At 37.7% G+C, this 16,763-nt stretch overlaps 1 protein-coding gene across 2 annotated transcripts; it reads right to left on the bottom strand.

Moving 5' to 3' along the window:
• Positions 1-149: 149 nt before the first annotated feature.
• On the bottom strand, positions 150-11,677 carry LOC127432985 (STAM-binding protein-like A). 2 transcript variants are annotated; one of them, XM_051684545.1, is made up of 9 exons: positions 11,447-11,676; positions 10,822-10,897; positions 10,605-10,700; positions 5,839-6,199; positions 5,583-5,707; positions 4,257-4,394; positions 1,788-1,900; positions 1,583-1,682; positions 151-1,229 (listed from the first exon to the last, which is right to left on the bottom strand). In XM_051684545.1, exons 1-9 carry the CDS (start codon positions 11,647-11,649, stop codon positions 1,173-1,175), a joined length of 1,269 nt encoding a protein of 422 aa, XP_051540505.1. In that variant the 5' UTR covers positions 11,650-11,676; the 3' UTR covers positions 151-1,172. The 2 variants fall into 2 exon arrangements, with proteins under 2 accessions (XP_051540507.1, XP_051540505.1); XM_051684547.1 differs by lacking the exon at positions 4,257-4,394 and having other exon boundaries at positions 150-1,229; positions 11,447-11,677.
• Positions 11,678-16,763: the final 5,086 nt, after the last annotated feature.

Below are 16,763 nucleotides of genomic sequence, written 5' to 3'. Positions count from 1 at the left end.
GTGAATTAAAGTATCAATGTCCTTTCGAAACAGCAAAATCTGCACATTATTCCAAACTTTTGGCCGCCAGTGTAAGCGCAAAAACGAATGTTAGTTTCAAAGCCATTAATACAGCTTAACAGATAAATATATCAAGATGTGAAGATATGTTTGCATTCAACTCTGTACAAGTATGACTTTAATAATGAAAACTTCAGAATGAAAACCATGTGACTACAGTAACTTAAAATAAGTGTTAATGTCTAACAAAACTTTCAATGTTATGGATACACCAGGAAAGAGCAAAAGAGAACAGTTTGGCTGAAAAAGAAATGTAATTAAATATGTTCTGTCACTTTAAAGCAGTCTTGGCTGTTTATTAAATACAGCATCTCGGTGAAATTTAACAGTCTACGAGAGCTACTTTTGCAAGAGATAAATGTGTGTGCACTGTGCATTTTAAATACAATGCTACTTAAAATGTTGGTACATGAAACAAAAATTAACCATAAATTGTGAAGTGACACAAATTGTTAATAATTTCAGCCTGGTATATTATGATAAAAGTGCACAGCAACTACAGCTAAATATAATCATGGTGATTGATGAAATTATAAGAGGCAAAAACAAATGAAAACTACAGTAGATAGTGGTTTCATTGTCATTTAAGCTAAGCACAGAAGCAAGTTGCATTTGCAGGTAAGGATCTTTTTATCAACATAAAATGCTTTTCCATTACTGACAGATGCAGAACTATATACAACTGCATTTACAATACCATAAAATAGTAAGAGGATGGCTTACGTGATCCAGCACATGAGCCATTTTATTATTATGGAATGGCAAAAAAACAAGGTCAAGTGTGCAATTTCTGCAACCCCAAACAGAACTGCAACTCATTCTTAACAAAAGCTAGCTCTACCTTTTCACTTCTGTTTGATGCCTCTAGTGTCACAAAAATGTACTTCACCTTTAAGCATTTATTTGTCACTTTCAGATATAATGGTATGTTTTTCTGAATTAAACCAAATATATGTGTGCATAGTGCTGCGAAGACATGATAATAGAGGCCAAGTGTCTTTATAGCACTGTCCAGTGCAGCGCTTTTTTGGCCCATTGGGAGCTTCTTGGCAACTTTGTGTTACAGTGAGGTCAGGAGCGAAGGCACGTGTTTTGAAGCAGCAACGATGACATCACCGTAAATCCAGCACTGTCATACTTCCATCAGTGATAGTGACATGTCTGCTAGCCTGAGAGACAAGACACTGATATTTACATGTACATAGAACCAGCTTTTATATCAAACATATAATGTAGACAGACACAAGACACATGGCATATTAGAAAACGTCTGACTTGTAAAGCAACACATTTCAATGTTTTAAATTAGATTTCAGAGCTACGGCAAGGGATTTTTTTTGTGTGAATAACTTAAATTTCAGTCTAATTTAGTTTTTTTGTTTTTGTTAAAGTAGAAAATCTCTTCTATTGTGTTCCATGAAAGAAAGAGAAGTCATACATGTTTGGAACAACCTGATGGTGAGTAAATGATGACTTAATTGTCATTTTGTGTGGAATATTCCTTCAAAAAACTACCACTTACAGAGAAGAGGGGTGGCTCCTTTGGATGCGGGTGGAATCCTCTTTGTTTGCAGGAACTGATCTCGTCCATCCCGTTGTCTGTCAACCGGAAGTAGCCCGTCCTGGAACATGTGTTGTCACATTCAAAAATGTTCTGGCTAATTATCACCCAAAAGCCATAATGAGTATAATGACTACAATTTAATCATGTACAGCTGATAACTTACTCCTTAAATTTAGGTGAGCACACAATGGCTATGGACTCGGGAAGCATCATTTGATAAGAACAGTGTGTGTGCAGGTCCACACTGGACAAAAAGGCCGTCTGGGTGGGATGGGTCTAATGGAAAATAATAAGAAATTAAATACTGTATATTGTCAGCAAAGCTGTCAGACATTATGCAGGGTTTTCACACTTTTTGACCAATTAATTTTCCAGTCACTTATGAATACTGGATATAGATTTTTTTTTTTTTTTAATAATTCAAAATCAGACCAATTCGCTAAAGAATCATTAAAAATGCTTTTTGAATCGATTGAGCAATTCAATAAAAATAACTGACTCAAAAGAATAAATTAGCTCACAAACCACACAATTCTATGGCTTGTGAGTAAGTTTTCCTCTGCACAAGAGCACTGTTTAGCCAATATAAATATTTTAGAGCAGAGCTTAACTATAAAAAAAATTCATTTACTATAGAAATGTCCTAGATTTTTTTTTTATTAACATTTATTAAATCATACAATAACAATGACATGCAAAACACACACACACACACACACACACACACACACATATATATATACATACATGCATACATGTATATACACACACAAACATACATATAGACACATAATAATCATACTAACTATATTACACTACTCTCTCCACACCCCACCCAAGAGCCTTCCAAAAACTCCAAATACCTGCCCCATTTCCGTAAAAACATATCCAAGCCACCCCATCTTCCCGATGACACCTCCTCACAAGCTGCCACCCTCCCCACCTCTGTGCACCACTCCGGATATGGGGGGGCACCAGCTGACCTCCAACCCCTCAGAATAACCTGCCTGGCGATCATCACACAGGTCAGAACCCAGTTCTCTATATGGCCATCCCCCACATCGATGACCGCCCCATCGCCCAGAACACAAAGTCTGGGGCAAAACGAAACCCGAGTGCCAACCACGTCCCAAACAAAATTCTGAACCTTTGACCAGAATTTCTGGATCTCGACACACTACCAAAAAACATGGGCCATGTCTCCATCCTCCGACTGGCATCTCCAGCAGGTGGGTGTGTCTTTAAGACCAAGCCTATACAGTCTAGAGGGGGTCCAATAAAATCTATGCAAAATTTTGAATTGTATAAGATGCACCCTTGCATCTCTAGATGCAGACTTAACATTTTTAAGAATCTTAGCCCACACTCCTTCCTCCAATGCCAAGTTGAAATCTTTCTCCAAAACTCTCTTGAGAGAAGTTAAGGCTCCATCCCCCAGACTCTGAATTAACAGGGAGTAGTACACTGATGCCACATGACCTTTTCTAAAAGCCGCAATCACCTCTCCCAAAGCATCTGCCTCCTTAGGGGGGTGTGTGCTACTCCCAAAAATAGTACAAAGCAGGTGGTGCAGTTGTAGATACCTATAAAACTGAGGTCTGGTGATCCCAAAATGTTGGACCAAGTTTTCAAACGATCTCAGCACTCCACTTTCATATAGGTCACCGAGTGTAGCAACCCCCCTCACAATCCATTCCGGCCAGCAGAAAGGGGGCTTGCCAATACACAGTCTTGGGTTCTGCCATAAGCTTGAGGCAACATTTAAATAAGTGTCCAATTTAAACAATCTGGACACTTTAGTCCATACCGAGTGTAAATGCGAAATTACAGGGTGTAACTTAACTTTTCTGAATAGTTTGTTAGAGATGCTTTGTAAGGCGAAATAGGGGCAAGAACTGCCTGTTCAATAACAAACCAGGGAGGGGCTCTCTCAGGTGGAAGTGACAATGTCCTAAACTTTTAATATTGTATTAATTTGCATGCCATTTTCCAGGCCTTGAAAACTTTTTTGGACAGAAATGCCTTGTTGATGAGGGAGGTCAACAGAGAATGGCCAGACTGGTTCGAACTGACAAAGTCTTTGGTAACAGATAACCGCTCTGTACAATTGTGGTGAGAAGAATATCATCTCAGAATGCTATTCTGAGATGCAGGTTAGCGCTGTTTTGGTGGCAGGTGGGGGACCTACACAATATTAGGCAGGTGTTTTTACGTGGTGGCGTAGTGAGTCGCCTCAATCCAGGTGGCGCAGGATGAATTTCAGTTGCCTCCGCGTCTGGGACAGTCAAGCCGTGCATTTTATCACTTGGCTTGTTGAGCGCGTTACCGTGAAGCGTGTGCGGAGTCTTCACACTATTCTCCGCGGCATCCACGCACAACTCACCAAGCGCCCCACCGAGGAGGTTACCCCATGTGACTCTACCCTCCCTAGCAACCGGGCCAATTTGGTTGCTTAGGAGACCTGGCTGTAGTCACTCAGCACGCCCTGGATTCGAACTCGCGACTCCAGGGGTGGTAGTCAGCATCTTTACTCGCTGAGCTACCCAGTCCCCCAGGCAGGTGGTTTTAATGTTGTGGCTTATTGGTGTATAAAAAATGTACTGTGATCAAAGGGACACAGAAATCATCATACATGTATCCAGCCCAGTGTAATGAGATCATTCTGATCTTGAATCAGGAAAAGTTCTTCCTCATTCTCTGTGTCACAGTAGTCCGGCCCTCCAGACTGCTTTGGTACAATCACATGCGTCACCGTGAAGGCATTCTTCATCTGTAAAGACAAACTAACAGTACTAATCATGCGCTCTCTTTACAGGAAACATTTCAAAAGATAAAGCAGTGAGATTTTTTTCTTCCTGGGAAAGCTACAGTCATCATAGTTTCATGTGGCCCAGATTAAATGATATTCATAAGATTTTAAGCACAATTAAAATATAATCAATAGACCTTTTCCACTACATTCATGATGATGGGAAATAGATTACCAAGTCATTGCTTTTTTAATTCGTTACTTTGTTGTCTAAGATTAAAATGGGCCATTACACTGTGTATGAATTTCTTTATTTTGCAGAACACAAACAACAATTTTTAGAAGAATATTTAAACTCTGTAGGTCCATACAATGCAAGTGAATGGTGACCAAAAGGTTGAAGCTCCAAAAAGAACATATGGGCAGCATAAAATTAATACATAAGACTCCAGTGGTTTAATCCATGTATTCTAAAGTGATCCAGTTAGTTTTGGGTGAGAACAGACCAAAATATAACTCTTTAACTATAAATCATCAGCAGTCTCCTTTGCGATCATGATTTCAAGCTCAATTACGCTTCCTAATGCCATTTAGCGCTCTGCGCATGTGTGAAACACTAGGAAGTTTAATCGAGCTTGAAATTACAATTGTGCCTAGAGACTGCATTGGCAATATGTACAGTGAAAAAAAAAAAAGAGTTCCATTTTGGTCTGTTCTCACCCAAAACTGATTGGATCACTTCAGAATACATGGATTAAACCACTGGAGTTTTATGGATTACTTTTATGCTTCCTTTATGTGCTTTTTAGAGCTTCAAAGTTCTGGCCACCATTCACTTGCATTGTATGGACCTACAGAGCTGAGATATTCTTCTAAAACTCTTTGTGTTCAGCAGAAGAAAGAAAAAGTCATACACATCTGAGATGTCATGAGGGTGAGTAAATGATGAGAGAATTTTTATTTTTAAGTGAAGGATTCCTTTAATCCCAAAAACAAGAGAAAAAAATAATGTAGGGGAAATGTGAATAATTGTTATTAAAATAATACCATAATGCCAAAAAGGTCACAAAATTGGCCTTTATTTTCTTTTCGCTAAACATAATTTCATATTTTTTTCTTTTGATTTTGGGGTGAAATATGACCATTTTATCTTGTAAAATTTGCATTTGAAAGCAAATCTGCTTGTGTGTGGAAATGGTTTGGACATACCAGCTTGCCACAGAGAATCCCACAGGTCTCCACTGCCCGCGCTGTGTTGGCATCTGCCAATTTTAAGAATTTCTGGCACAGCTCAGCCGGTACAAACAGCTGCCGCAAGCCATTTACCAAAGCACCTACAAAAGACACAATATGATCTTAAAAACCCCATAACACTAAAAAAAAGACACTATAGTAATTCCTCTTTGCCAGTCCTGGCTTCAAACGGCTACTTCTAAACATCAGTGTTGAACATAGACATGCTCACAGTGTCCTGCACTGACTGGAACGCTCGGCTTCAGAGAGCGGTCGAACGCTGGGAGGCCTGAAGTTGGAGAAATATGGTTTGGAGTTCCTCCAGGAGGTGTCGGTATTGTAAACGAAGCCTGAGGAGGTCCTACATCAGGCACGAGGAGATCTGGAGGAGCTGGCGGTGATGTTGGGACGCTGAACTCCTGTGCAATTCGCTGCCTCTCCTTCTCCAACTCCTGCCTGCGAATCATCTCCTCAAAGGCACTGAACTGCTCCAGCTCGCGCTGACGCTGCTGCAGGTCAGCTTGTCTCTGCCGCTCAGCTTCTACCTCCAGTTGCCTGGCCATCTCTCGAGCCTGGGCCGCCTCCTCCGCCCTCTGTCATAAATAAAAATGTAAAACTAATCCTGATCACTTCAAACAATTGAGAAAACTGAAACTAAAAGGTCCATGACAACTGGGGCGGTGGTAGTAGCTTAAATTTAACATGAAATGGCACTCACAGTAAGGGATACACCGATGTATCAGCTGCCAGTATTTATCGGCCAATTATTGACCAAATTAAAATCATCGGCATATAAGTTATATGCAAGAAAACGCAGATATCAAACACCAATGTTTTTTTTATAATTAATTAGTAACACACTTTGTAAAAACTTTGTGAATTTAAATGCACAATCCAGAAATAATAGACACAATATGTAGAAGGGGTGGCAATCCAAAGAACATTACAAAAATGACAGTTGTGAAAAGCGGCACTTACCTATAGGCTGCATGATGAGGGGAACCCTTGAAACCAGCAGACTTTGACTGAGACATTGGTATATTATCCATTAATGATTAATTGAATTAAGATTGAAATCGCAACATGGCCTTTACTAAACTAAAGCAGGAATGGCATACTACCCATTCTACTCTTACTACTTCAGCCATATGTGTCTATGGGAGAAATAGTATTAGTCAGAAATAGTAGTATGGTAGTATGCAAATCTGAGATCAACCATAGTCTGCATTCAGTGCTTCAGTCAGTGCTGTTTGAACAAGCGGTGCCCTCTATCGATTTGGATGATATTATCCATTATACCAATATAATACATAATTTAAAAGGGAGTTTGTTTATTTGGTTAAAACTTTCTATTTTTCCATGATGTGGTTGGCATTTCAGTGGAATTGCCCAACATATGCATAGTATGAATTTGTAATGTTCTATCATATACAGTACATACAGTTGTGCTCAAAAGTTTGCATACCCTTGGAGAATTGGTAATATATGTACCATTTTTAAAGAAAACATGAGTGAGCAGGCAAAACACATTTCTTTTATTTCTTATGGGATTCATATTCAACTGTAGGTTATAACAGAATGGCACAATCATAAAACAACACATGGCAACAAAGAAAAAAATGAAATGACCCCTGTTCAAAAGTCTTCATACCCTTAGTTCTTAATACTGTGTATTGCCCCCTTTAGCATCAATGACAGCGTGGAGTCTTTTGTAATAGTTGTCTATGAGGCCCCAAATTCTTGCAGGTGGTATAGCTGCCCATTCGTCTTGGCAAAATGCCTCCAGGTCATGCAAAGTCTGGTCGTCTTGCATGAACCGCACGTTTGAGATCTCCCCAGAGTGGCTCGATGATATTAAGGTCAGGAGACTGTGATGGCCACTCCAGAACCTTCACCTTTTTCTGCTGTAACCACTGGAGGGTCAACTTGGCCTTGTGCTTAGGGTCATAGTCATGCTGGAAAGTCCAAGAGCGTCCCATGCGCAGCTTTCGTGCAAAAGAATGCAAATTGTCTGCCAGTATTTTCTGATAAAATGCTGCATTCATCTTGTCATCAATTTTCACAAGATTCCCCGTGCCTTTAGAGCTCACCCCCCCAAAACATCAGTGAGCCACCACCATGCTTCACAGTGGGGATGGTATTATTTTCACTATAGGCCTTGTTGACCCCTCTCCAAACATAGCGACCATAAAGCTCTATTTTGGTCTTGTCACTCCAAATTACAGTGTGCCAGAAGCTGTGAGGCGTGTCAAGGTGTTGTCGGGCATATTGTAACTGGGCTTTTTTGTGGTATTGCCGCAGTAAAGGCTTCTTTCTGGCAACTCGACCATGCAGCTCATTTTTGTTCAAGTATCGTCGTATTGTGCTCCTTGAAACAACCAAACCATCTTTTTCCAGAGCAGCCCGTATTTCTCCTGAGGTTACCAGTGGGTTTTTCTTTGTATCCCGAACAATTCTTCTGGCAGTTGTGGCTGAAATCTTTCTTGGTCTACCTGACCTTGGCTTGGTATCAAGAGATCCCCAACATGAGAGCTAACAAACTCATTGACTATTTAAACACAGACACTAATTGTAATTTAAAAAGCCTCAGGTGTGGGAAATTAACCTTTAATTGCCATTTAAACCTGTGTGTGTCACCTTGTGTGTCTGTAACAAGGCCAAACATTCAAGGGTATGTAAACTTTTGATCAGGGCCATTTGGGTGATTTCTGTTATCATTATGATTTTAAAAGGAGCCAAACAACTATGTGATAATAAATGGCTTCATATGGTCACTATCCTTAAATAAAAGACAGTTTTTTGCATGATCAGTCATATTTTCAAAATCAATGCCAAAATTTCTGCCAGGGTATGCAAACTTTTGAGCACAACTGTACATGTAAAATGTGAGATGTTTTGAACTGCAAAAACAGATGTGCAAAATAAAAATAAAAATTTTCAATCATCATGTTTTTTTTTTTTGTATTTTTTTTTTTTTTGTAATCTTTTTAATCTGTTTATCTTCTATGTATCTCTATGTATTCATTTATGGCCTTCCATGTGTTCAACAGATCCGATCTATGTTTCATAGAAACTATTTACTGTTAGAACAGTAAAAAAGCTTTTGCACCTCTTTGGAAATTTTTAAAGCATAATTCTTAAGTGATGATTAAAAAAAGGTGTGACAAAAATTGTTTGAAAAATTATTATAATATATTTTTTTTTTAAATCGCCATCGGCCAAAAATGTTCATATCCATGCAGCCCTACTCGCAATGCATTTAATTTCCATAAAACAATGTACTTTGTTTCCTAGATAAACAGAATATTCAATGGAATTGATTTTATTTATCGAGAATTGATTGGATCGTGAAAAGTGGGCGGTACAAACAGAACAAAGTCAGGTGATTGGAGGGGAGGGGCTGAAAAAACAAAGGGCTTGGTGACATCAGCCGAAAACTAGAGTTGTTTCAGAGGCAGAGCTAATTATTACAATTTGCTGAAAGATTTCAAATAGAAATTAGTTTTTTTACTTTGGAATAATGTGCACTGACGTATTAAGTAGGGCTGGGCGATAGGACGATATAATTGGATATCGACGATATCTGAAAAAAACCCGATGCAGATCGTGGCAATCACTGACAGACGACGATCGACAATATCGGGAAATGACAAAATCATAGAGCAGGGAAGTCTGCAAATATATTAAATAGTAGCCCAATTGTTTTCAAGCACTTGCGTTTTTAGATGCTAATCAGATTTTTTAAATGTTATAAGAATTACAGATTAAAGAGGCCTCTTGTGTCCATTTTCAATGATGATATGTTCTCTGAACAGCATGAAACATTATCCAGTTATAACCAACTCTCTAGACTCTAACAAATACGCTATGGCTTTGCAACTAGATAAAAACAGCACATATTTTAGAAATTTCATGAAAATACAGCCTGTCAGGAAAATAAATTATTAAATGTCATTTAAGTGAAAATAATGAGAGCGACAAAACATTGTAGTCTTTATGATACATTTTATTTAAAAGTTATTAAAAACACATTGCTGTTTGACACAACTTGTATTCATCATCCGACCACACCATAAAGAAAATGAATTAGACTAAAGTTTTCTTTCAAAATAAAATTATGTCAAGCAAAGGCTCCATTAAACAACATTTATGATTTGCTTAGGGAACGTGCAGTTTAAGAAACAAAGATGAAAGTGATTTAAACATAAAATAATGCAAAAACACTTTCACCTTGAACCTAAAACTGAGTTCTATTTCATTTTCTTTAGGCAGCATTAACTGCATTAACGAAACGCAATACAAACACAAATTCCATAAGAACACAATGCATATTATTAAGCAGCCTTAACTGGGGAACGCAAGCGAATTTTTAGGCTTACACCTTATAAAAACTGTCGATTTCTATTCGTTTAAGCACAGACTAAGTGAAGAAACAAACTGTTGTAGCTGTTTAAGAAAGTAGAAATTATGTGGGTTGCATTTAACATGAACAAGAGGGATGGTTAATTTATATTTCTATTATTATTATGATGTTTACATTTATGATTGTCTTTAATCTTAATTTGTATTGTAATTTTCCACCTGTTGTCATAGACTGATACTTGCGTGACAGCAAATGGGGCCAGGTGGAGGAAGTTGGAGACGGTAAAGGTATGAATTTTGGGTGGATATATACGATTTTTTGACCACTTTGTTATTTTAATTGCTTTTTCGTTTCATTTGAAGTGCAATTTGAATTTAGACACATCTTTGGCTTATGTTGTTTGTGTTTGAATACATTTAATTTTTAAAGCAAATTACGATTTATTTTTATATCGTGAATATATTTCTTGAATATCGCCCAGCCCTATAAGAAAGCAAACTAAATAGGGTCACTTTTGACATTATGTAGACTTTGGTTGGCTACTAACACAATAGGTATAAAACACAAAACTTAGATCTCTGATGAAACTGTAAAAAGAGAGCATGGATGGATTGGTGCTGTATGTATCAACCCACCTTTTGGAGAAGATATTCTGCATGTTCTTTTTCATACTGCTTGAGAAGCAACCTTTTCAGTTCCTCAGCTTTTGGGAAGGCTATTTCCTTTAATTTCTGCACACAATAAAAACGAGAGGGAATTTTAGTTAGCGTGATAAATGTTATCATACTGATCATGCTCCATCGAGCTTCAAAGATGTCAAATTTCCCCAGCAAGAAGGAAATAATTTCCTACCCTCATAGTTTCTTTCTTTTCAGGAATGTTGGCGGTTTTATAATCCCGATGTCTAGGAAGTTTTTCAATAAATAACCTACAGGGCAGTAAAACACATTTTAACATTATTTGCTTATAACCTATAGCACCATTTCTCAGTACTGACCTACAAATGCAAAACACAGTAATGACACATACACATTGAAACTGAAAGTAAAAATTATATGGATTTTGTTACTGCAATACTCTATTTTTGCAGAAAGTGAGTATAGTTAAATATAGTTCTTAATCAAACCTGTCTGGCACAGAATAGAACATATTCTAAGGGAAATGATTTTGGTCATAACTCAGTTTTGACAAAATGTGTAGAAAATTATGCGTTTGCACAGCAGAATGTGCAATGACTTTACACTCAAACTAAATGCAGAATAACACCTTTTTTTTCTCCCAAAGACTGCAGTTTGGAAGCAGAAAAAGACTCATAAATGCTTCCCTGACAGTGAGAAAATAACTTCCATTATATTAGATTAGAAGTATGAACTTGAGCATAAGCCACTGAATCTTATACTGTATGTTGAATCGACCACCAAACCAGTGCAAAGCATATGGCACTTCTACAAGAGAAAACGTGTCTTGCGTTACTGACGTGATGTACTTGTTGTACAGAATGAATGCATGCTCTACATTCCCCTCCTCGGCATAGATGTTGGCCATTCGGATGATCTCCATGCCTGAACGGAAGTATCGTCGGGGCGGCACGTCCTCGCTGACGTCAACGGAGCTTCCCAGTTTGGTGAGTGCACGGACCCTCTCCTCAGATGGCAGACTAAAGTAATTTAGCTCAGACATGCTGTCTATCTGCCTGGAGAATCAAAAAGTCACTTTAGAATATACAGAGCTATTTCCATATAGAAACAATGGCTTTTAAAACTGCAGTGAAACTAATAAAGCTCTAGCTTTAAATCAGGTTTTGTGCATATATATATACTGTATAATAGCCCCAAAAAGTATGGGCACTTGAGTCAAACTTAGAAATCTATTAATTTTATTGCATTAGTTAATAAAATATCAAGCCAACCAGCAAACAAATGATGTTAGACCTTTTCTAAAAAATAAAATAAAATCTAACTTCAATATGTTTTAGCCATTATTCCAATCATTTCTAACTGGTCCTAAGTTTATTTTTAGTAAATGAAAGAAGTCAGTTCCCCTCAAGTTTATACAGATATAGTTTAATACATTAAATATGGACATATTACACAAACATTTGACAATCAGAAAGTGTCTAGAAGCTTTTTGTCTAAATATGCATAGAACAGTATCTATTTACATCTTTTTTACAACTTCAAACGTGTGTTTGTTTTTTTTTTTTGGTGAAATGTTTTTCTTGAAAAGTGTGTTTGTACTATTTTTCTTCTATTTTGTTTCTAATGCAATGAAATTCATACATTTTTAATCGTGTGGGCCACTATACATGATAAAACTATACACATTTTTGCATATTTTGTATGCACGTATCATACAATGACGAAACATCTCTCAGACTGTGATATGCATGGAATACGGCGAGACTTCATAACCATCGATTAAACTTTCACTTTGATTTAAATAAACCTGGTGCCACACATGACTGACAGGCCAAGCAGCTAAAGACAATGACAGCATGATTAGACACTAAATAAATAACTTTTTTACCTGATTTCAGCGCTCTCCGTCAAGTTTTCAAAGACGCTTTGATTTGTTTACCTCAAATACCTTCGTCATATTTAGACACGATAAAAAGATATGTTCGCTGTGTATACATTACCTGTAATATATCGCAACACTTCCTGAATCGTATGCTCACTCCGCCCACTTAGGTCAGCTGACTGTGACGTAATACTAAGACGGACCAATCGCGAAGCGCTACTATCCTAACTTTTAATCAAATGTACTTATTTTTATTTTTACATATATGATAAATGATTAATCTGCATTTTTATGATACTTTTGCCTTTTTCAGTCTTTCTTTAATACTGGCCTTATTTAGAGCAGTGGCATAGCCAAAAACAAGACTTTGGGTGTGCCAAGAGAAAACAGAAAATTTAACTAAAGCACAGTTAAGTGAAATATAATAAAATGACCATTAGATACCATTGTAGTTGTAATTGGCTATAGGTTTTTTTATTTTTATTTTTTTTTTTAAGCTCTGTGTAGTTTAAATAAAAAAAGAATAAATCAAATAATAAAAAAAAAATCGATGGAGTAAGTGCCCTGCTAATATATAAAATTATGAGGCTTAATAATGCCAAAACAATATTTGGAATGATTGATCATTATTTTTACACTATAAATGATGGTACAATTTGCACAAAACAGAAAAAATATCAAATACACCAGGTTTTAGTTACATTAATTGGTTTAAAAACTTAATTGTGGAAAAGAAATAAATCAGTAATGCATTGTGTTGAACAGAAGAATGCACAACTGCACAAAGATTCAAAACCTTTTTTGAACATTCTTTGTATTTATGGAGTACATGGAGGTTTGGTTCATAATAAAAGAAAATTAAAACTGTTATGTTAATTATTAAGCCAATATAAATAAAGGATAATACCATGTCTGACATGATGCAAATAGTAAAGCATTAAAAAACTGTCATTTCATTTAGGTGTGCAAGCATATATTTTGGGTGGCAGTTGCACACCCGTGGCTACGCCATTGATAGAGTAGCGCCATATTTGATTTTGACGAGAATGAAAACGAGGCTGGGTACCACGTTCCATAATGAGGTGATCATCCCTATGCCCTATTCCCCTCGAAGACTCTACTATCCACTCTTAGAGCTCTGGAGGGCTGAAAATTAAGTTTATTCGAAACTCACATTTTAAGTCATTTTTATTGGAAATTCTGTTTTAAGCGATCTTACAGTATGGCTATCATGATTGTTCTCTCTTCGAAATGCCCTTTGAAAGCTAATTTATTCTGACTGGAATGAAGGAAAAAATATTTTCAAAAAAAATCAGTAGACAAAAACAGCACCTAGTGGTAAAAATTGGATCTAGGACCTTATCTCCCTTTCAAAAATCAAATATGGCGCTACTCTGAATAAGGTCGTTCAAAAAGTACTTCTACTGTATAGTGCTTCAGTTAATAGACAAGAGTCTTGAATTTATTGTATTGCCTAAATAAATTTAAAAAAAAATCCTACTCTCCAGACTTTTAAATATAAAAAATTTGAAAACTTAGTGCTGTGAAAAAGTATTTGCCTGTAAATCTCATACTAAACTATTAAATCCCCAAATCTATGAAACTACATTAATAATTGGGATCAGCTGGACTAGACACACCCAGGCCGGATTACTGCCAGCCTGTTCAATCAAATCAAGCATGGTGGTGGTAGTGTGATGTGTGGGGATGCTTTGCTGCTTCAGGGCGACTTGCAATAATTGAGGGAAACATGAATTCTACTCTCTACCTAAAGGAGAACTTCCAGTAGTCAGTCCGTGAGTTCAACTGGATTATGCAGTAAAACAATAATCCAAAGCATAGGAGTAAATCCACCTCTGAATGGCTCAAAAGAAGCAAAATTAAAGTTTTGGAATGGCCTAGTCAAAGTCCTGACTTGAACCCAGTAGAGATTCTGTGGCAGGACCTTAAACGGGCAGTTCATGCTCGAAAACCCTCCAATGTGGCTGAACTAAAGCAGTTCTGCAAAAAGAAGAGTGGGCAAAAATGTCCACCACAGTATTGTGAAAGACTGAGCTCCAGTTATTGGAAGTGTTTGGTTGCAGTTGTTGCTGCTAAAAATGGCACAACCAGTTACTAAGTTTAAGGGGGCAGTTAGTTTTCACATGGGTGATATAGGTGTTGGATAACTTTTTTGCTTCAATTATAATAATAATAATAATAATAAATGCAACATAACGTGAAAAAAATGAAGGGATCTGAATATTTTCTGAATGCACTGTATATACACTCATTGAAAACTTTATTAGGTACACCAGTGCACCTACTTATTCATGCGATTATCTAATCAGCCAATCATGTGTCAGCAGTGCAATGCATAAATACATGCAGATTTGAGTCAGAAGCTTCTGTTAATGTTCACATCAACCATCAGAATGGGGAAAAATTGTGATCTCAGTGATTGACCATGGCAGGATTTTTGGTGCCAGACAGGCTGGTTTGAGTATTTCTGTAGCTGCTTATCTCCTGGGATTTTCACACACACAACTCTAGAGTTTACAAAAAAAACAAACAAACAAAATAACATCTAGTGAGCGGTAGTTCTGCAGACAGAAACGCCTTGTTGATCAGAGAGGTCAACGGAGATTGGCCAGTGGTTTGAGCTGACAGAAAGGCTACGGTAACTCAAATAACAACTCTGTACATTTGTAATGAGCAGAATAGCATCTCAGAATGCACAACACGTTGAACTTTGAGGCAGATGGGCGACAACAGTAGAAGACCACATTGGGTTCCACTTCTGTCAGCCAAGAATAGAAAGCTGAGGCAGCAGTGACCCTACCATCTGCATGTCGCAGCTGAAATTGCAATTCGACAGACCAGGCAACGTTTTTCCAATTGTTTACTGTCCAACTTTGGTGAGCCTGTGCCCACTCCAGCCTCAGTTTCCTGTTCTTAGCTGACAGTAGTGGTACCCGGAGGGGTCTTCTGCTGCTGTAGCCCATCCACCTCAATATTCAACGTGTTGTAGGTTCAGAAATGCTTTTCTGCATAGCACTGTTGTAACGTGTGGTTATTTGGGTTACGGTCACCTTCCTGTCAGTTTGGACCAGTCTGGCCATTCTCCTCTGCGCTCTGTCTTTAACAAGCCGTTTCGTTCACAGAACTGCCGCTTGCTGGATGTTTTTTTTTTTTTGGCACTATTCTGAGTAAACGCTAGTGTCATCATGGGCACTCTGACCGGTCTGTGACTACGCAGCAGGGTGTGATGAATTGTGTTGTGACGCATTCCTCTCGTAACCATCATTACAATTTTCTGTGACTTGTGCCACAGAAGACCTTCTGTTGGTTCGGACCAGATGGGATATCCTTCGTTGCCATCATGCATCAATGAGCCTTGGGCACTCAACACCCTGTCGCCGGTTTGTCCCTCCTCAGACCACTGTCGGCAGGTACGCACCACTGCTGACCCCACAAATCTTGCCCTTTCAGAGATGCTCTGACCCAGTCATCTGGCCATAACATTTGGCTTTGTCAAAGTCGCTCAGGTCTTTACTCCTGCCAATTTTTCCTGCATCCAACACGTTGACTATGATAACTGATTGTTCCCTCACCATATAATCTACCAAGAGCTTAACATGTGACCTTGTTTGGAGATGATCAACATTATTCACTTAACCTGTGAGTGGTCAATGTTTTGGCTCATCAGTGTATATCAGTGAACCGAACCCCTGGTTCCTACAAAGTTACTTCTAATACTTACAGGCATCCTATATATATATCTCAGAATGAGCTTTATTGCCAAGTATGCTTACACACAAGGAATTTGTCTTGGTGACAGGAGCTTCCAGTACACAATACAAAAACAGCAACAAGACTTTAAAAAATAATTAAAATTGAATAAAAATATTGAAAAGTATATATAGAACACACAATAGACTAATTATATATATATATATATATATATACACACACACACACACACACACACATATGAATATATATATACACATACACGTGTGTGTGTGTGTGTATATATATATATATATATATATATATATATATATATATATCATACACACACACACACACACATGTAGTGCAAATCTAAATACAAATCGGTTATGTACAGTGCAAGGGAATGTAATGGTACCAATAATCCTCTCAGCAGTCCGAACTGTCCTTTGTAGTCTTCTTATATCGTAGCTGAACCAAACCAGACAGTTACTGAAGTGCAGAGGACAGACTCAATGACCGCTGAGTAGAACTGTATCAGCAGCGTCTGTGGCAGGTTG

The sequence above is a fragment of the Myxocyprinus asiaticus genome, chromosome 42, assembly GCF_019703515.2.
Source record: "Myxocyprinus asiaticus isolate MX2 ecotype Aquarium Trade chromosome 42, UBuf_Myxa_2, whole genome shotgun sequence".
Classification (NCBI taxonomy): Eukaryota; Metazoa; Chordata; class Actinopteri; order Cypriniformes; family Catostomidae; genus Myxocyprinus; species Myxocyprinus asiaticus.
Note: the sequence above shows the minus strand (reverse complement) of the source record. Positions and strands in the feature narration are given on the sequence as shown.

Excerpts from the sequence above, each read along its gene's own strand:
- LOC127432985 (XM_051684545.1), bottom strand. The coding sequence starts at position 11,649 with ATGTCTGAGCTAAATTACTTTAGTCTGCCATCTGAGGAGAGGGTCCGT. Across the intron at positions 10,898-11,446 it reads CTGTACAACAAGTACATCAC|GTTATTTATTGAAAAACTTC; the intron begins GTCAGTAACGCA and ends ACTGCCCTGTAG. Across the intron at positions 6,200-10,604 it reads CAGAATATCTTCTCCAAAAG|AGGGCGGAGGAGGCGGCCCA; the intron begins GTGGGTTGATAC and ends TATTTATGACAG.